Here is a 20,687-nt window from a genome sequence, read left to right on the forward strand (position 1 = left end):
CAGCTGCCAGCCACCGTGTGGGAAGAAAGCATCTCATTTCCTCTAATGGCTGCTTTGCTTTGGAGGTCAGAAAGGGCAGCTGTGAATTGTTGCATTCCTCCTTATTCATTGCCCAGATAAAAGGAATGCTGTTGATTTTGAGATAATGGTGGAAGAACAGTGGACTTTCCTAAAGATTTCATCACAGGTGGATTAAATGCTCCTGATTTAAGTAAAAACTCTTCTGCTGCTGACGATATCAGCTGCTTCTCTGGTACTTCTTGCTGTAGTCTCAGCTCCGAAGAGAGTGCTCAGAGGGGTGCACAGAGTTGCAGTCCCATTGGGAAATCACAAAAGGAGCAGGGTGGCATTGCTAAAGAAGTGCCTGCTTGCTCATTACACAAGCAGGGTGATAGGTCCCAGCACCACGCTGTGGTACTGATCCCATCCTCAGCATCGAGCCTGCTCTGTGATGCTGGGGAGGATGGGAAGGGAGAGCTGGCCTGTTGTATACCTGGGTATCAGAAAGGGGAGTGGTAATGCTGACAGGGCTCACCCTACTGGGCTGGACCTCTGTGCTGCCCTCAGGATCCGATAACTGGCAGTTTATGCACCTGTGAAGCTTGAGGATGGGAGAAATAGAGCATAGCCTGCAATCACAAATACAGTTGATGAACTGTTTGCATTGGGTAGATATGACAAGCCAGCATGTTTTATGTCTGAATAATTGCACTAAACAGGAATCAATAACCAATAGATTTTCCAGGAGAGCAGTACTTTGCCCATCTGGTCCCAGCAGCCGTCCCTGGGCTGGGTGTGAAATGCTCCTCTCACTGGCATTGCTGTCTGGCTGCTGGGTGTTATTCACTGAAGCACTGTGCCTTTATATTTACTTATAATTTAGGTTAAAAACTGTGATCCAAATCACAGATTTAGCTCCATTAAGTTATTGAAAGGTTCTAATCACAGCTATTTTGGTAAGGATGTGCAGCCAGTAAGCATGATATGAGTAAGGCCACTTCTCATTTTTCTATCAAATTTAATGTGCTGATATTATCTTTTCAAGACCCAGATTTGCATTTAATGCTGTTTAGAACACAGAAACCTGTCCAAACTGGTTCTAGATGCGATTCATTTCATTTTGTGTTTAACAATGCATTTTTAACAGCTGATGTATGAGTGCGCTGGGAAGTTGCCAAAGGAGAGACTTTTTGATCCGAGTCAAAGAAGCTAAACCTCTGATTCCAAAATGTGATTTATTTATTTCTTTATTTTTCTAGTGTTTAAAAGGAGCTCCTAATGACTTATTTTAATGAAAGAGGTTTTTTTTTCTGTTCTGTGTTGACATAATGGGGGTTGAACGTTATCAGTCTTTCTGCCAAGGTGCAGTCATGGCTGGTACTGCTGGCATTTGTGGTATGATGATGGCTTGAAGGCTGGAAAGGTGACAGCATGACCAGCTCTGCCTCACTGAGCTGAGAAGAGATGGACTCCCACGGAAGAACACTGTACGTAGATTGCAAAGAAAAGGAAAAAAATGAAATCAAGCAACTAAGTCCAAAACTCCTGACTTGGACTCCGGAGATGTTTGGTTTTTTTGCCACAGCAAATACTGATTTTTCCTATCCTGGTTCCCTTGGAGCTAGGTGGTCTTGTAAGGTCCCTCCCAACCCAACACATTCAGAGAGGACAAACTTGCAGTGCCACCCCATTCCTAAGATTTGTTTTAATTTAATATTGATTTTTCTGAGTTTAAGCTTCCACGTACAGAGGATGTTCGCTGCAGAAGCAGGTGTCTGTCTGAAGCTTCACACCTGTGAGGGACACAGCAGCCAGCTCCTGCAGCGTGGGGTGTGATCTATAGCAGCAAGGATGCCAGCGCTGAGCCAGGCAGCAAACAGCTCCTCTGTGCCCTGGCAGCTCAGACCCACGTTGTTGCTGCTCCGTTTCAGTGTGAGTGCAGTTAAAAGCTGTCAGCACGGTGTGTGCCCTGCCGAGCACTGAGCTGCCCCAGCAGAGTTCAGGCTCTGAGTCTGTGGGTCGTAAGTTGCTGCTCCCCTTAATGGGCAGGAGGAGTTCTGCTGTCGGATGTCCATGTCTGAGTTGTGTTTTGAGGGCCTCGTAACTCAGCTCCACGTCTGAAGTTGGAAACTGATGCAGATCAGGGTGTTTTCCAGGTTTGCAGCAGATGCAGCTGTTTGTTTAATTTTCCTAAGTTTAGTAGTCATCAAAACCTTTAACTAACATCTCATAAAGGCGGTTCTTGCGGTGTTTTCCAATCTGTGTCATTCGAGGTGGGCTGAGAGGATTTTATATGCAGATGAGGACGTGCTGGTAATGTCTGCTCCCCAGGGGAAGAGTGACTTTCCTACAGATGCAGCTGGTGGGGCTTTTGAGCAGTTGTGTACCATTCATGGCCGTGATTGTGTCATTAGGAAGAGTTTTAGCAGCAGCTTGTAAAATGTGCAATTAAAAGTTGGCCCCAACCCCTCCTCCCCTCTCTGCCTCCCAAAAGCTCTCGGTATGAGTTTCAGATATTTTCAAGCTCATCTCTACTGGATGACTGTTAGGTTGGGGTGGAGATACGCAGTGGCTGCTGAACTTGCTCTCTTAGTTTAGCTTTGTTAATAGCATCTGATGATATTGTTACCACCACCACAAAGAGGACAGCAGTGTTAGGGAGTTTGCCTTGATGCTGTGAGTGGTTCCTGTTGTGTATTTACCAGTGCAGCCTCTGTAATCTTTGAGGCTCTACTACAGCAGAGCCATCGTGGTGGGATGATGGAGGAGGCTGCTGGTGGCATCCCTTCGTAGCAATCGCTGTAATCTGTCAGCATTCTTCTCTTCAAGGCTTCTGCAACTCATTGAAGGAAATACTGTAGCTGCAGTCATTCCTTTTGTGGCCTGAAGGTTCCCCATTTGCAAATACTTCTTCCAGGTGCCGTTTTAAATATGCTGTTACCATCACTTACAGCTGCAGTGTTCAAGTCCTGTCTCAGGTTCTTCTCTGGTCTTCGTTGCATCCTTTCCTGGCAGCTGCACAGAGGATGAGCATGTGGGAAGTGAAGTACCTGGGAATATGGCATTAGCCAAAAGTCCTTTTACTATTGTTCTCCTTTCTTCACACCCCTTCATGGAAAGCACATGCTCTTGAAGCATATTCATGTCTGATAAGGCTTTTATAAAGGTTCTTTGAGGTGTTAATAAATTAAACCTGGGCAAATAATCTGATTTCAGGATCTCCATGGCCTTCAACACTGTTTTTTGTAAATTTCAGCCTTTACTTTCTGAGTTAAAATACATTTTAAGAAAGCTGAGGAGATCTTCTACCTGACATGGACGTGTAATTTTTTCTAAACGTAATGAATTGATGCAGGGGAACTGTTTTGACGTTTGAATACCTCTAGAAAGGCAGTTATGACAGTATGCCACAAAGCTCACAAGACACAAAAGAAATTGTATGGCAGAGTGAAGCTGTACCCCCGCAGGATCAGACTGCATGCAGCTTTCTTGGGTGAGGGAACATCCCATAAACCTTCTGGGCACGCTTCCTGCGGAGTTCAATTCTCAGGAATTACAATCTTCCTACAAATGGAGCGTACGGGCAGGATGGGAAGAGAGTCAGCTCGGAGGGAGGCAGGGGAAAGGATGTGGTTCCCATGGAGCTGTATCCACAAGGCCATTAACACCACACAAATTGGCCGTGGGGACCTTTATTGCTTAACGCTTCCTCAGCAACACAGGAGCAAGGCACAGAGCTGATCTGGGATCTAAAGACTAGGATTCATTTCGCCTAGTGAGAGGTGTTTAAAGACTTCCATGCCAGTTGCCTAGGCTTCCTCTGTTCCCTGTGGGCTTATGCCATCCATCCTGCTGTCTGGGACACCTCATCTCTCCCTGGGACCAAAGGAAGGAGCATCAGGGCATCCCTGGCACAAAGAGCTCAGGGACCAGTTGTACCCTTCTGTCGTATGATGCGTTCATAATGCAGTGTTTGCCAGGCTGAAGTGGCCATCCACAGTTGTGTTACTTGACCTGTTAGGTACAGACTGCAGAATTTTACTCCTCAGTGGGATGGATCGTTCTTCCTCTTTATGTAAATGGCCGCTATTAAATGTGGTCATGTGTGGATGACCTTGAACTGTTGGGCAGTAATCTAATCGTGATTACGAGCAGATAAGTTACAGTGAGTGAACTGGAAGCCAAAGGCAGTAAATAACAGATTTTAAGACGATGACCTAGGGAGTGGGGAAGTTAGCCAAAGAGCAGCCTTTGTGTGCAGCAGGAAAGGATGATCAAAATTTAACGAGCATCATAAAAAACGTTGCCCTGCTGATGTTTGCTGGTTTGTGCAGGGCCTTGACATATGTTGGTTGTTTTCTCCGGGAAGATAGAGGAGATCAGAAATGCTGGGCACAGTGATTTGCAAAGAACTGACTGTGAAAATGGGTTTCTGTAGGCCCTCCATGTGCCTGCGCAATACAGACGTTTCAGACTGCACAGGCTGAGTGGCTGCTGACCTTCTGTTCCCTTTAACAGAGCTTTGGGTCTGCAATCTTTCTACACTTAATAATTATTATTATTTTAAGCGTGGCAGTGTTACACTGTGGCTACAAATCTGCTGAGGAATGCCACCGTCCCATTTTCTATGCAGGTCGCTTGCAGTATCTCAGAAATAAGAGCTGGGCCGATGGGTTCTGGGCTGGTGTCATCAGGATGACAGGATGCTACCTTACATTAGATAGCAATATAATGCCTTTTCACAGCTCAAAATAGATTTATCTGACACTCATAGATGCATTTTCTGCTTGACTGACCGCAAATCAAAACATTCTGTGGTATGTAATATCCCAGCATCTGAAGCACACAAATTTAGAGCATTAGTTCTGAAAGTTTTCGAATGTTCGGCTGCTGTTACATTTAAAATAGAATAAAAAATCAAAACCCAAGAGGAGATTGTACCTCTTGGAGAAGCTGCAGCTGGGAGCTCACTACCATCGCTGCCTGCCTGCTGCTTGTTAGGGACAGCAGCACCCAGCATGGGAGAGGTTAGTTCATTTTTGTGAAGCTGAAGCGGATGCAGGCAAAGCTCTCCAAGAATGGGATGAATCCTCTGCTTTTTGATTTTCGTGTGAGAAAAAATGCCATCGCTCTGAAATCACAGCATTAATAGAGTTGCCTTTAATTTGCTTTAAAAGTGAAGCAATAAAGGTGCAACGGACTGCAAACTTTGTGCAGTGTTAACGTGCCTGGCTGTGGTTTGGAGATGCTTCTCAGACAGGCAGGAGCTGTGGGAGGATCAGGGCTGGCAGCGTAACTTGTGCCCGCTGCCCGCGGTGTGGTTTGGCTAAACCCTTAATTAGAGTTTGAACACTGAATCCCCTTTTTATTCCTCCTCATTGTGCAAATGGTTTAACTGAAATCTATAATGATACATCTGGGTTTGAGCATCATGAAACCACACGGCGTGTGAGAGCGACCTGACGCGGCTGAGGGCCTGGCCCTGCTGCTGCTAAATGATGCTGCGTTCCTTGGCCTACCTGCTGGAGCAGAAACCTTCACCCGTTCTCCGTAGCTGCTGGATCTCATGCACTGCTAAAAGTGAGGGGAGAAATATTGGTGCAAGACTTTACATAAAGTGCTTTGAGTCTTCCATCATTGTGCAGCTTTGCACACTTGCAGGTGAGCTTAGCAGAATGCTGGGACTCTTAGGAACAGTTTTCCCTGGGGGAAGTGGACACGTTATCAGTGTGTCTTAATATCTTAACAGATACATCTCCTGTATTGGTCACTTGTGCTGCATTTCGTGTGCCTCAAATAAATTCTGAGCGTTAGGAGTACGGAACAGAGATTGAATTTAAAGTTTTCATGGTGTATGGGACAATCTTATGACTGTAGTCAGGTCTGTTTGCTGTAGTGCCACTTGGGCAGGAAGGTATTACGACAGCAGTTACATTTGGAAGCAATTGCATTTGGAATAGTTTTCCGTAACTTGGTTCAGCTCTTCCTTGTGACATCATGCTTTCTTTCTGCTCCCTTTTTTTTCTTGCCCTGAGATGCAATGTGTCGTTGGGGTGCTCACATCCTCTGCAGCAGGCAGTGTGGGTTCACCGTGGGAGAGGAAATCCTCATCCACATTCTGAAGGGAAATGTGGTGGGCCTTAGAGCAGAGCTCAAGCTGAGGCTCTGTGGGACGAGGACAGAAATGCTGGCCCCAAACCGTAGGCACCTGGCAGGTGTCAGTGCCAGTGTCCCGGCCCTAAAGCTGTGCTCGTTCCCTCCCAGCTCAGTGCAGTGCTTTGCAGATCACAACGCGGCCATTTGTCATTCGCGCTTTACCCCTGAACATCTGTCACTCTTACTCTTGAAAATCTTCAGGAAAAACATGTTTTCATCCTCTTATTTTTACAGTAAGAAGCTTCCCTCTGTTCTTTAGTGACATATATAATGAAAAATCCCGCTGCCGACGGTTCGGAGCGGGGATGTTGTTATCTTGACAGGCCTCCAGCAGATCTACTCCACAATTGGTACCCTGGATCGCAGAAGGGTTATTTGTGTTGTCATCAGCAAAGCACTTCCAGTGCTCAGGTGCTGTCCCATTCATCATCCATCATTGCAGCACTTAGGAGAGGAAAAAGAAAAAGTCCCACATAGAAACAGGAGCGTTCATCCCCGAAATTCAGCCTGCTGTATTTGTGAGCTGTTATTTATTCATTCTGTTTCTTGATCTGTTTTACTTACTCCTCGTGCCTGAGTTTTAAGTGGAAGTAAAAATCTCTTTGTTCCTGTTGTCCGGGCACTGATGGGAGAGGACAGGAGGAGCAGCACGGGGTTGTGTTGGAAATTGTAACTCAGTGCATAGATTTGTATTCTTCTCTTTGCAGCTCTCAGGTCGTAATGCAGCACTGCAGCTGCTTTGGTGCGGACAGGTCGTGGTGTGCCTGTGCAAAGCTGGTTGAGTGCTGTAGTCACTGGGCTGAGTTGGTGTACAAGCAGTCCGAGTCCTCCCTTGCACTGTGCACCACATGGAAAGGATCCGATTTAATACTTGACTGAGACAGGAGCTCCTATAACTAAGCAGTGAACCGTGACTGTCCGTCGCAGGGGGCTCTGCTGAGTTCCTGATTCCTGGAGTGGTGTGTGATAGTGCCATCAGAAATCTAACTTTAATTTTGGAAACCCTTGTGACTCCTGCAGCGGAGTCGTTTTGACCTCATATAACCGAAGGAGTGGGCTCTTGAGCATTCATACACGTGCTGGAAATGTTCGCCTTTAATCCATCGTTGCTGGGATCATTTAAGAGCTTTATGTGAAACTTCTTGCTCCCCTTTATTTTTGTATTTTTAGACTAGAAGTCCTTTCTCTTGTGTACATTTTCCTTTTTAGAAATTGGAATTTTATAATTGCCATAGTGCCCTTTAGGAGGGTGTACATTATGATCTACTAATGAGTTGCCTTAGAGGTCTCCTAATGACAAGCTGAACAACAGCCACAGCGCATCATTATCAGACCATTACACACATCCTTAACAATAATAAATACTCGGTGTTGTCCTTCATTACTTAGCAAGAGGAACTTGGGGACTTCAGGGTTCAAGTGCAGGGTGGGGAAGTGTATCCCATCAGCAGCTGTTCTGCTGCCATCCCTCCGATGCTGATGGCTATGGGGCAGGAATGTCCCCTGCAAGGGTGTGGGGAAAGCTGCTTAACAAAAACCTCATGACACAAAAAGTAGAAGTTGTGGATCTTCCCAAGTTACAGACTCCCCACCTCACCAGGGACAGCCTGAAGTCACCCTGGCCCCCGGCCACTCCTCCCACGTCCGTAATGGACAGATGTGTGGGTCCCTAATGTGGAGTGCTGGGGGAGTTCTGAGAGGAGAAGCCAGTGAGCAAGTTGGTTAGAAAGATAAATGTTTCAGAGCACAACAGCATCAGTTAAATTTACATAAGTGCCAGAGGGTTTTAAAGGTTTATTGGAGCTTCAAAATAATACATTTGCTATCTGGAAACATTTGATAGGTGTGCCAGTCAGCCATAAAAAAAGTGAGTGTTGGTTTCATCCCAGAGGAATCCGTCCAATTTTGCTTTCTCTAATAGGAATAAGGTAGAGGACTGTAAAATGTCAAGCAGCAAGTTGCAGAGCATCAGCAGCTGAAGTGGCCATTTATTTAACAAAAGCCCATTTGGTTCTTTTGAATTTTGGGATATCTGGGATTTTCCATATGGGAATTGAGGGCTGCTGGTGGCCGAGGCACTGAGCTGCCTCGTGTGACTGCCCCAGTTGTTGCTGTAGGGAGCTGACCTGCCCTAACTCGGTGGCACAGGTGGATGTGCCGTAGATTTGGCCTCCAGGTGCTTCAGATGGCTGCAGAGAATTATTATGTTTTTACAGTTCTTATTCATTAGTGTTATGTTTTTAACTGATCAAGAAAATTTGGCTTCTGCATTCATGGTGCTTCTTTGGGAGTGATGTCCTGGAGGACCGTGAGCACATCCCTGCTGTAATGTCTCAGACTCCGTGGCTTGGGAGCATGCATGGGCTGGCTGTGGGTGAGCAGGACCTGCAGTGCTATGGAGCTCAGGTGGGGGCATGGGGTGCAGGAAATGCTGCTCACTGCAGGGGGATGTGAGAACCTGCCCAGGCTCATCTCCGTGACCCCAGAGAGAGAGTTCCTGGAGAAGAAGAGAACGTGGATGGGGAAGGTGGGAGCTGAGCCAGTGCAGAAAGGCGTGCGGGACTGAGACTTCTGGTTTGACCTGCAGCAGAATTCAATAGGCAGAAATGGAGGCTAATCAAATTAAAACATTTGCCCACTGAGACTGAAGGGTCGTTTGAAAACGATTACTCTTATATGCTTAAATCAGTGCTGGATGCCTTCCTAGGATGTGTGCTGCAGAGGAAACAGGAAGGGTCCAGAGGGTGCTGTAGGGCTGGGAGGTGAGCCCTGGCTCTTGGGCTGCTGAGATCACTGCTGTGTGTTTGGGGGCAGGTTTTGTGTTCATGAGGGCTCTGCTGTTTGGGAGGGAGTGGGGTGGGGTTGGAATTGTTCTTGCTTATAGAGCAGGCAATTCGCATTCAGATACTGTAAGTTCTGAATATGTTTTAAAAGCTCACAGAGCAATAGATAGGTGCTTTTCCTTGTTGTAAAATGAGATGCTGAAATAAATATATGCTGAGGCAAGTTTTAGCTCTCCCAGGTCATAAATGCCTAATTCTTAATGCTATCACTTGGTAGTATATCCCAACCCGTTTCTGTGATTATATTCCGTGAGCTCCCAGTTGCTATTAAATTATGTACGGGTATCTGATAAATGTACATCTTATTAACTGAAGCATATCCCTAAGATAAGCAGTAAGTTTTGGCTTTTATTGTTAATTGATTTTTTTTTTTCCAGCGGTAGCAGCCGAAGGATTGCTAACGTTCATGAATTTGCATGATGTTAAACATCTGCTCCTCCTGGTGGGAACTTCAGCGGAGTTTCACTTAACTTGTAAATTCACATCAGGAATAAAAGAGGTGCAGGAGGGTGCAGCCGTGAGCAGAGCAGATGGGCAGGTAGCACGGCGGTGGGAGCACAGTGCCATGAGCCAGCTCTGCCTGCAGGTCTCACGTGCAGCTTTCAGCTCACTCTCAGCTCGGTGCTGATGGAGATCACGGCCATGGTACTCTTCAGAGGCAGCAGGATGCTGCTGTGTCCTTATCAGACATTAGAGGGATGTTGCAGGGTGGCTACCTGCAGTGTGATTGCTGCACAGCCACACTTGCTGTTTTATACAGAGCATCCTCTGAGCAAGCAAAAGTCAAATGGCTGATGTGACTGCTTGGACTAAAATGGGGTTAATTTTTATTCACCTGAAATGGCTCCACTCAAACCCAGTGCTTCCAGACCAGGAAAATCAGGGTGTGTGTGTGTTGGGGGGGGGGGGCTCAGGAATCATAGATGTCTCTATGTTGCAGGCAATCACCACGTCACCCAGCTTTTTCAGTATGCTTTTCTGTATGCTCATTAGCCAGCAGAGAGCTCAGAAGGAGATCTGTCTGTGTACCTTCATGGGAAGAGGGAAGGATTTTCCTTCCTTCCAACTATTCAGGAAAAGCAGGAGGAAAGTCCATCTGATATCTCCATGCATGTGCAAAAACAGCAGTTAAAGGGAGAGGAAGATGCAGACAGGAAATTTGCCAGGAGGAACAAGGATTTAGAAGAACTAAAGTCACCTTTAGTTTTCCTGTCCCTGTATCCATCTGCTCTGCCAGGTCAGAGGGGCCACGGGTGCCAGGAGTTCTACACTCAGATTCAGCAGTCTGATGTTTGGGGACCATGTTTTCTCAGCTTAGGCATGCAGATGCTTTCATTTGGTATGCAAGAAAACGGGCCATTGCTGATAGGCAATTTAGCTGTAAACAGCACAAGAATTAAGGAGCTATGCTCATAAATAAATTTGTATCCCATAGCATTTTAGTTTAGTCCTTTTCTGATGCTTTTAACAATGCCACACAAAGCCTGAATAAAGCAAACAGAAGGATGGGCTGTCTGGGGGAGAATAATTTCATTAATTTTGCTTAGGAATGGTACTTCTGGTAACCACCTCTTTTTGTCCCATGGAAACACATGATGGTGAAGCTCTGTGCCCCCATATCCCACACTGAATTTCTTCCCAGTGCTAACAAACTTCAGTGGGAGGTGGTCCTGAGTGGTGCTGGAGATCTGGAGAGGACCCTTCCCCCCCACCTCTTTGGGTTGGGTGGGTGAGAAGAGGTTTGTCAGAGCTGCATGCGTGGCTGCTTGCCTGCTTGGTGCTTAGCCTGGATCTGAACAGCCTCTCCTCTCTTGTGCCAGGTTCTGTGGAGAGCTGCAGATGTGGTTGTGCTCCAGTGCAGCTCCTGTGGGACTCCTTGGAGGATGGCAGCGCTGTAGGTTCACTCAGTGCCAGGGACTGCTCTATATGCATATCATTTTTTACTTTCATTTAAGGAAATACTGCAATTTCCAGCAATCATCGCCTTGCAAAGCACCTTACAAAATCATGATTTACAGCAAGAGAGGTTTGCCCATCAAACAAAGTTCTGCATTTCATCACCTGATCTTTGTTTCTATTCAATTGTAACCACATTCCTGTGAAGGGCAGCTAATCCCCAGCCTTGCTGCTTCTGTTATCTGCCCTGGCTCAGGTTGGGCAGGGATCCTCCTGTAAATCCCACTGCAATCCACAGAAACCAGCAGTAAAATTCTTAAAGAGGGCAATTATTGAGGGAACTGGATTAATGATCTGTCATCACAGTTTAGCCACATTCACCACTGACCTTTCACAGAGAGGATGGTCTTGATAAATGCAGTTCATTACAGAGTTCTGACATGAAAACAGAATGGCACTCTGTGTTTCTTGTCAGGCTGATCAATATTTTATCTGCCAAAGCATACAGAAGTGCTAAACAGGATGAATTACGTAGCTGCAGCAAAACAGAGCAAGAAACAGAATTGCTCAGAGTGAGCGGAGCATGTAAATGTGACAGTTATTGGCCACACTTTGGCAATCAGACCCTAATATGCTGGATTTTTCTTTTCTTTTCTCCTGTCCCACTGTTTTTCTTTGCCTGTCATTCTTTTCTTTTTCAATACAGAGCAGTGCCAGGCTTCACTGGTTCTGGAAGTGCTGTAAACACTTAGAAAGGGATTGTTTCTGCAGAGGTCTCAAGGCACATCTGGGGACCCACTGAGCTCCCTGCCCAGGGGCAGTGCCGTGCTGCCAGCTCTCCTTGGGTCAGGCGTGGGGATGGCAGTGTGGGCTGCTTCAGGAGGATGTGTTTCATGGTGCATCTCTATTAAAAAAAGAGGAAAAAATGGTCAGAAATCCTTGTCTTTTGAGCTTGGCAAGTATATTGAAGTTTTATCCCACGAGCTCAGGAGGGAGCTGCAACTTGTGCGAGGTTTGAAAGTCACCAGTGTTTTCTTTTTAGGGCTACAAAGGAGGATGTCAGGCTCACAGAAGGGATCTGGGCTGACCTCCAGCAGAGTGCTGGGAACAAAGGCAGTGTGCCCAGGGCATCCTGTGGCTGGACAAAAAGCATGCGGCTCTTCCCAGGGAAGGCTTATGTTTGTTGTAGAAAGTGTTGCTGTCAAATTTGGTCCTTGTTCAGAAAGTGGATGAGCCATCAAAAGCAGCGATGCAGTTTCTTGGAATGAAGAAAGCAGTATCTTCATTTATATTTTTTCCCTTTCAATTTAAGATAAACTGCAAAGCTGGGATCCAAAGACATGGTTTTACACGTTGTTAATGGGTTTAACATTAAAGATGCCCACACTGTGCTAGCAGATCAGCATCTTAGTTTTGATATCAAATGTCTACAGTGTGCCTGGAGCTCCCTTCTTCAGCAGTCAGCAGAATAAATCCTATTGGGATCGTGCTTACAGACGGAAAAACAGCTTGAGTGACTTTTTTTTTTCCCTAACCAATCCTTATATAAAGCAGTGGAAAAAGATGATCAAGTGTGTGGAGACCCAGTTTATGGCGTGGGAGCAGAGAAGCAGTTTTCAGCTCATCCCAGGGCTGTGCAGTTGGCAGGTTCCCCCACCTGGACAGGGCAGCAGTGAGCACTTGGGCTGCACACGGAGACATCTCCATTGCTCAGAAGTAGAGCAGGGAAGAATTGCCTCAAAACTCCTCTCAGAAAGCAGTGGAGGCAGCTCTTGGTGTGCAGGCTGGGAGTCTGGGCTCCAAGCAAGGCAGCTCTGGGGTCTGCGGGGTAGTAAATGCAAACAGAGCCCAAATGCCTAGGGTTTGCTAACAAGGAAACCCCACCGAGAGACACCGAGCAGGGAGAGCAGTCTGTGGCTAGTGCTGAGCTCGTGTTGCAAAGGAAACTGCTGGAGGCACTTAGCAAAGCATGGACAAGAATGGGAATAAGAGAGAGGGCATGAAGATGGTTTTTCTGATTTTTCAAGTAACAGCTGTGGTTATAATACCTGAAAGAACAGCAAACATAGAAGAGACAGCAGTGCTGCCAGAAACCTGAAGAGAGTATTTAGCAGATAAAACTGGTGGATCCTGGGCACGGTGTAAGAAGATTACAAGTGTCACTGACAGCAGGAGATGGGAACGGGAAAGAGAGAAAGCACAGAGCTGTGCTTTGTGTGGCCTGTACAACAGCCCCGAAGGACTGTAAGGTGACTGTGGGGAAGACAGATGGGTTAAGAATAAAACAGCAATGTCTAGTAAGGAAGGGGAAGGTTGTCTACAATGAGAGAGCCTGGTTATCCGTGGCATTGGCTTGCCATTTGATCCAAGTTGTCAAAATGTGCCCTTGGTGGAGGGCAGAGGCTTCTGCAGTGTCTTCCCTTTGCTTTTGGAGGAGCATCAGGTCCAGGTTGTGCAACAGACATCCCAAGTGAGGATGGCTATGAAACATGTGCCTTGGCCAGGAGTACTGTGAAACTGGGTCAGACAGAATGCATCCTTTCACTCTGAGTGTTTTTCCCCTGTTTTGTGGGTTGTTTTTTTTTTTTCCTACAATGAGATTTAATATATAAATTATTTAAATATTTATATGCACTTATACACATAAGCCTTAGTGCATTTTCTCATCAATCTTTCATCCACCAAACAAGCACAAATTTTGAATCTCTCACCTTTAGGACAGAGCTTTATTGCTTTTTCTCTTTATTTTGCACCCGCTGTGCCGCTGAGTGCCAATACGCACCTCGTCCTGAAGCAACTGCTGTTGTGTCACAGCCAGACTCAGGTGTCACGGGTGTCAGGGATCCCCCTGGAAGTCCCCACGTTGGCACCATGGGCTGTCCTGCAGCTGGCTGAGCTTGAGCATTGTGGGGAAGGGCACTTCTGGGGTGTCTTTGTTGTCAGAGTGAGGATCGAGCATGAGGGGTTGTAAGGAGGTGAAGGAGATCTCTGTCTCCCCCCTCTTGGTGATGCAGCTGAGAGGCCGTGGGCTCATGGTACATCTGGCACATGGGAAGCACCACGCAGGAGCAGGGTGGGAAGCAAATTAAATAGTTGTCCATGACTTCATTAGCCTGAGATGCATCTCTAGGATAAAGATTTGCCTGGAAGGAAAGGAAAACTTCATCTCGGAGAAAAGCAATTATTGAAGTAGCTAAATCTGTATTTATGACAAGACTGCAAAATTGTGTGATTGCACTGGAGAAGGCAATCAAGTTTTCTTTTAAATAAGCACATGATTGTAAGGAAGACATTTTGTCTTGCCGCATTCAGAATAGCTATCAAATGTGGGAGGGAGGGCAAAACAAATAAACAAGACTGATAGCAGCTGAGTTGCAGAGGAGCCTCGTTATCCCATGAGACTGATCCCCATTCTTAGGACCGAGAGCTCCTTGGTAGTTGTTTGAGAGAGAAGGAAAGGTGCTGCTCAGTATCGCTGGGCAGTGAGGAGTGCTCCTCTGAAGGGTCTGAGTTCGGGATGGGCAGTGAGCCTGGCTGCGTGGTTATTGCTGGCACAGCAGCACGGCGCTGACCCGAACAGGGAGTCACGAGGTTTCCAAAGTCATGAGCATTTAATAGGAAAGGGGAAAAAATCTTGCCAGTACGTGAATTTGCTATCAGAAATGCCTCCCACCTGGAATTTTAATTGGGTTTCAGTTGGAGTGGGACAAGAGGTCCAAAAATGATGCAGCTCAGCATAAAAGGACAGGAAGGCCGGTGGTCAGTGTGACAACCTCCCGTTATTTTTCAGAGGAATAACGTTTGAAACCTTTGGGGAACTGTTCTGCAAGAACGTTATTGTGTGGACAGACCCCTCAGATTGAGTCCAGCGGGGTCAGTGAAGGGAGCTGAGATAGAGTTGTTTCCAAACCACCAACGCAGAGAATAAGGGCGCAGAGAAAAGTGGGAGCTGTGCAGGTGCCGCTGGTGGGCAGCGGCTGCTGTGCTTTGCACTAAAGCAAACAGATTTGCTCTGCTGGGAAGGTGTCCACACTTCATTCCACTAGGCTTTGCCAGGCAGCAGTAGAGCAGAAGAGGGCAATAATGCTTTTACTGCTCCGGGCATGTGGGTCAGCTTCTTCTCTAAGAGGACGCCTTTAAATCAGAGCGGGGCACTGCTCAGAGGATTGCTGGCAGCCGTGAGCACAGTGGGAGCTTTCAGGGTCACGAAGGCTCTGTCTCACTGCTCCTGCCAGGCTGCTGTCACTTCAGAGTGAGCGACCTGAGGGCTTCTCGCTGATCGTGACATTTTTCCCGGTCAGGGGCTGAGGGAGGTGACTGTGGCAGCGTGTGCTGTGTCACTGCAGGTGGCAGGCTGCTCCTCGCCATCCTCCCCTACCAGCTTAGTGCCTTGTGCTGTGTCCGAGGCTTTCTCTTCCTCTACGGCCTCAAGATTGAGACGTATTTGCTGTCCCTATGGGCTTCGTACCTCATTTATCCCAAAAGAGTTTTAGTCCCATGGGTTGCACTCGGATGTTCACAGAGCTGTCTCAGATCAGCCTCCCATGATGCATTTTTCACTTTGTGATCACTGGACAGATGAATTAATTTGGTCTTTAGGCAAACGTAGAGTAAATTTAATACGGGTGGGGATTACAAAGCCAAGTCGGTAAGCAAAGCCCCATAATCTGCAAGGCAGCATGCTGGAGACGGCCCTGACAGCGGGGCTCAGCCAAACTGTGAGCTCCTACAAGGCATGACCGCTGCAGAGCACAGTCCCACGTGGTGCCACGCGTGCAGACAGCCCGCCTTCAGCTGCTGCGCCTTATTTACCATTGCTTCAGGTGTCCCTTAAAGGATCACCACGCAATAACACAGCCCTCCCTCCCTCTCTTCCAGGCAACACGTGCACCATGGCCAGCTACAGGCGGCTGAAGGGTGTCGTGCTGGAGCTGCAGGCACAGCACCGGGCCCCGCCGCGCCGCCCGCCCGCCGACAGGGCCGCCCAGAAACGGGCTTTGGTGGAGGAGCTCTTCCAGCGCCTGGATGCCAACGGGGACGGGCACGTCAGCAGCTCGGAGCTGGCGCAGGTGGGTGTCGTGCTGGGTGCAGACGGAGTGATGGAGCAGTTGTGTTTCTCACTGAAGAGGGGAGGTAGGCTGTGCACAGCTGTGCAGCGGGGCCTGCTGCGTCTCTGCTGTGGTGTCAGGCACTCGGGGATCCTCCACCACAGCAAGGTGGCAGTTTTTCGGCCTCATCCTTGCTCCTGAGGATAACTGATAATCCTCACTGCTAGCAGACAGCTCGAATGTTTCCAGGTAGCTTTTGGTTCTGTGTAAGTTAGGAAGAAATCCCTTCCTTCTTCCTCCTCTTTTCTGGTCCATACGGTGACTCTTAAAGTCAGGATGCTTTTAAGAGGTTTATTCTGCCAGGGTGCTGAGGCAGGTACTGAAGTGTTGGTGAGCTGATCCTAATAACATCTGAAAAGGTGAGAGCTTGAAGAAACTGTTATTTCTAATTACAGGCCTGCCGTGCTGTAGGAATTCATCTAATTGGTAAATTGAACCAGCATAGGCACTTTCCCTGATTACTTTGTGTCCTGAACTTGCTATCTGAGTGTGAAAATTTGACAGAGCAGCCTTATACATACGAGCAGCAGCGCTACACCAGGTGTGGGGAAGTGTCCCCATGTTGGCATTGCGGTTCTGTATGTTCTGTGAGCAAACAAGACAGAGCAAGCTCACTGCCCCCCAAGCAGTACCACTTGCAATGGATTTGCACTGAGTTTTAATCCCAGTGCTGTTGACATGATGCACAGTCCTGCCTGCACAGTACAACGTGTCAGTGTAAATTCCCTTAGATCTGAGCTATGAATATATACAATACTTCATCTGAATTCAGTGATTTCTTATCAAGGCATGGTATGGATAAGAAAACACTTCTCTCTGAATTCAGAGCCAGCTTTTGCACAGTTACATCTAAGTTTCTGTTAGTGTCTGTTCTACTCTCCATTTTTTTCCCCCCTTTTTACAAGAAATTTATTTTGTCAGAGTATTAAACTCAGCTTGCATGGAAATAAAGGTTTGGGATCCTGCAGCTGTTACTATTAGGGAGAAGGAATGACCTGCATTTTAGAAGACCCAAATTCAGTGCTTCAAGGTCTGCAGCAGAGTAATTGTGGGCTTCATCTGCTGATGCAAGAGAGAGCAGGGCTTCAGGCACAGCAGCAAGCATAGCAATACTATTTTATTTTTTTAATTCTTCTCCTCTAACTGTGTCATCAAAATCAGTAAATGTGTTTGCACCTCTGTAGCTTTCTGCAGTGGACTGAGCTGACACAAGTCCAGCCCTCAGCTGGAGCCCGCTCAGCCACGCATCCCCTGTGCTCACACAAAGGCTTAGTCAGTGTCACCTCCTCTCAAAAGTCCAAACACCAGGTAATGCTGAGTGCACAGGGGCTGGGGATGCCTCTGATCCTGAGCTGAGCTGCAGTGCTCTGGGCCCTGCTGAGGCAGCGTGAGCAGGTCAGGGTGTGCTGAGGACCGCCTGATCCCTGGGGCTCTCACACCGTCTGTATTTTTCCTTGTTAGCTCCAAGCCAGGCTGACTTCCATCTGCTTTTACCTGTCTGGTTTATTCACTCTGTTTCCAAGGGATTTTTTTAGGCAATGAGCAATTTTTAATTTCCGACGTTATAGTCTTAAAAGAAAGTTTCTCGCCTTGAGAGGCAGATCTGTGACTGATTTGTGTTGGCTCTTTTAATCTGAAGCTCACTGCAACTTTAAAGTTGCTCCGAAGATGGGAGTTTTATTGCCCATGGGTAGAGGCAGATAAAATGAGCGTGGTGCGGAGGGAGGCATGTGATCTCATTCTCTCTGGCCGCTGGATGAGCTGTTGCTGTGCATTTTCTTTGTTTTATTTAAAAGAAAAATAGTCTCTTGAGTGCCATAACCTTGTCTGCAAGAAACAACCCAAGGCAGGTAACACACACTGCTGCAGGAAAAAAAAAACAAGAAACAAGAAACAAAACAGACTCATTTTTAAAGTCTGGAAGGGGTCTGAAGGAGGCTCAGTGAAGAGGGATTTGTTCCAAAGGAGAACCTGGAAGCAGAGTCCCTGAGGCAAGGACAGTCCAGCACCAGGGCAGCCTCCAGCATCAGGACACAGTGAGGGTTTTGCTTATTGATTTTCCATTACATAATTGCTTTGAGCAAAGGAGTGACAGCAGATGATCCATCCCTTCTATGTTGAGCTCTCTTTGCCTCCTTGCTGCCAGCAGACCCCATGGAACTGCTTCCCTCTGGACCATGCAGTGTGAAGCACCCATGTAGTCCTGCAGCCGTGGCTATACAGAGCTATTAACAAAGGTGGTAATTGGAATGTTATTTCCATTTAAAACCTGAACGTGTTTTCTGTTCAGATTCATAAATCTACCGAACACGGTTGCAGCTGGAGTGTCTGTGTTGTTGGGTTTTTTTTTTTTTGTCTCCTGACATTAAATCAAAAGGACTAGCAAAAAACTTGTAGCCTGATGAAAAGCTGATCAATTTTCAATACAGAGATAGACAAAGGGAAATTTCCATCCTTAGAAGATTGATCTTGAATGTTATGGTTGATCTCCCTTTTATTGAACATTTTTACTGGCTAGGTGAAGGGTCATTTTTTTAGCGTTATTACTTTAAATTGCTTCAATATAATGGGCCAAGACTAGAAGAGTAAATAAGAGAGTCTCTGGACTGCAGCAAAAGCCTTCCTGCCTGGGAGATGCAATATTTCAGGAGTTTTCTTCGTGTTCCACAATAAATTCAGAGAAGCCATAGTTTTCATTATGCTTAGGTCTGAGTTTGGCTCTTTGCTAACGTGGATGGATGACGTTCAAAGCTCTCTTCATTTTTTGTGTGGAATGTGTGAAATGCTTAGAACACAAAAGAAACAAACTGTCGAGAACTGGAAAACCACATTCATTTTGAATATACCATCATATCTTGCTGTTCTAGTACCAGAGGGGAGGGCGAAAACATGTGTGGAGTGTTATTTTTTTTCATCTCTGCCCTATAAACCTGGTCCAAATCCTCTGACTTATGAAAGTGGCTGGTCTCCAAAGCCTCTGCTGCTCAGAGGCGTTCAGAGAATTCTCGTGTGCCAGTGCCAGCAGCTGGCACCCAGAGCCAAGGTTGTGCCAAGTCAGAGCTCCAGCTTGGAGGGTTTCATGGTTCTGGAGATCAAATTGTTACCATCCTCTGTGCCCCTCTGCAGAGGTGGATGGGGGTACGTACCCAAGGGCCCTTTAATGTCAGATGTGCTGGATGAGTCACAGCTGCCATCTGTAGCTTTACATCGAGATCGTGTGTTTTCTTTGCTGCAGGTGATGAAGAAAGAGGATCTGGAAGATGATTTATTGGATTGTACACTGGAAGACCTCCTCCGGTTTGATGATTATAACAACGATGGGCGCTTAACGCTGCAAGAGCTCTACACGGCCTTCCGTAAGTCCTGACGCTTCTGTCCGTCCTCGGGGGTGAGAGCATGTGAATATCTGAGATGGCAGTGCTGTCTGCCCAGATACGGTCAGCAAAGATGATCCCTTTTTGTATTCAGTGTCATGCAAATTATCATGAAAGGCTTCTTTCCAAAGATTGCTGTGCTCTAAGGGATGGGCAAGAACTAGGAGGTTGGTAAAGCTGTGTCGAACTCGGGGTTCTTGTGGGTTTCCTCGTGTTTATGGCTGATGGCATCGTGTCAGTGGCTGTGGAGAGATGTTGGGGAGGTGGCCAGGTCTGTATCTGTGAGTGTATCCTGAGGAGCTCTGAGGAAACAGTATGTACGAACTCTGTTACTACCAAACGTCCTCTTTTCTAAAGAGAAGGTTTTCTGTTTTCTCGACTTTCATTAAGAAAAAAACAACTTTGGATAGTAACATTTAAATGTGCTTTAAAACTAACCCCAGTTATCACCTTGCACCTATTTGAACCACATATACATTTAACTCAACACAGCACACTGAAAGCAGCAGATCTACAGTAAAACGTAAAACTTCATCCGTTAAGAAGGTGATGAAGTGAGTTACCCCAGCTATAAAGGCTTGACATGTGGTTATTTGGGAGTGTATTTGGATCAGGGCATTCTCAAAGTCACAGGAACTTGAAGCTAAATTCCACAAGTCATCTGTATGAGTTCTTGGTTCAGTGAATTTTAAGCAGGCAATGAAAATATGACAGGTACAAAATATTGGCCGAAGAGCAGAGGAAGTAATCGATAAACTGCTGAAAGTATTGTCACACAAAGCACAGCATGATGAGTATTTATCAGAGGGATTTTGAATATTAAAAGAAACTTCAAGTTCAGATTTCTCTATCTCCAGTTTCCCAGAATCCCTGCTTTTATCGAGAGCATTTATTGGTCATTGGTTTTTAATTTAATTTAGCACGTTACTTGCCACTGTAGAAACTCTGTGAGTGAACTTTGGTGCCTGGTTAAAATATATGTTCTTTTACTTTATTACACTGTCTGGGAACAACTTCTCAAAAATATGTTTATGAGCTTTGTGCTTCATGATGAGGCAGACTTGGCCTGTAACAGGAGTTTTGTAGTACAGCATCAGGCACATTTTTCACATTTTGGTGCTTAAAATTCAGCCAAGTCACTTATTTCTGCATAACAGCAGCAGGGATGGCTGCTCTGCAAATTGAGGAACCTCACTTTCAGAATTCAGTGACATCAGGACCTCTCAATCTGATTTATCCTCTCAAAAACTCCCATTACGTTTGTCTCAGTGCTCCGGTACAGCGTTGCAGTTTGGAAAGGTTTGAAGATG

The 20,687-nt window shown here is 46.5% G+C and overlaps 1 protein-coding gene across 1 annotated transcript in view; it reads left to right on the forward strand.

The window, feature by feature from the left end:
* Positions 1–20,687, forward strand: part of FSTL4 (follistatin like 4) — a 160,076-nt gene that overhangs the window by 62,273 nt on the left and 77,116 nt on the right. The window contains exons 4-5 of the mRNA XM_065735022.1: positions 15,774–15,964; positions 19,239–19,359. Coding sequence (XP_065591094.1) covers positions 15,774–15,964; positions 19,239–19,359 — 312 coding nt within the window. The remainder of the gene's footprint in view (positions 1–15,773; positions 15,965–19,238; positions 19,360–20,687) is intronic.

The sequence above is a fragment of the Cyrtonyx montezumae genome, unplaced genomic scaffold, assembly GCF_038088225.1.
Source record: "Cyrtonyx montezumae isolate F1298 unplaced genomic scaffold, pur_monq_1.0 scaffold_18, whole genome shotgun sequence".
NCBI lineage: Eukaryota > Metazoa > Chordata > Aves > Galliformes > Odontophoridae > Cyrtonyx > Cyrtonyx montezumae.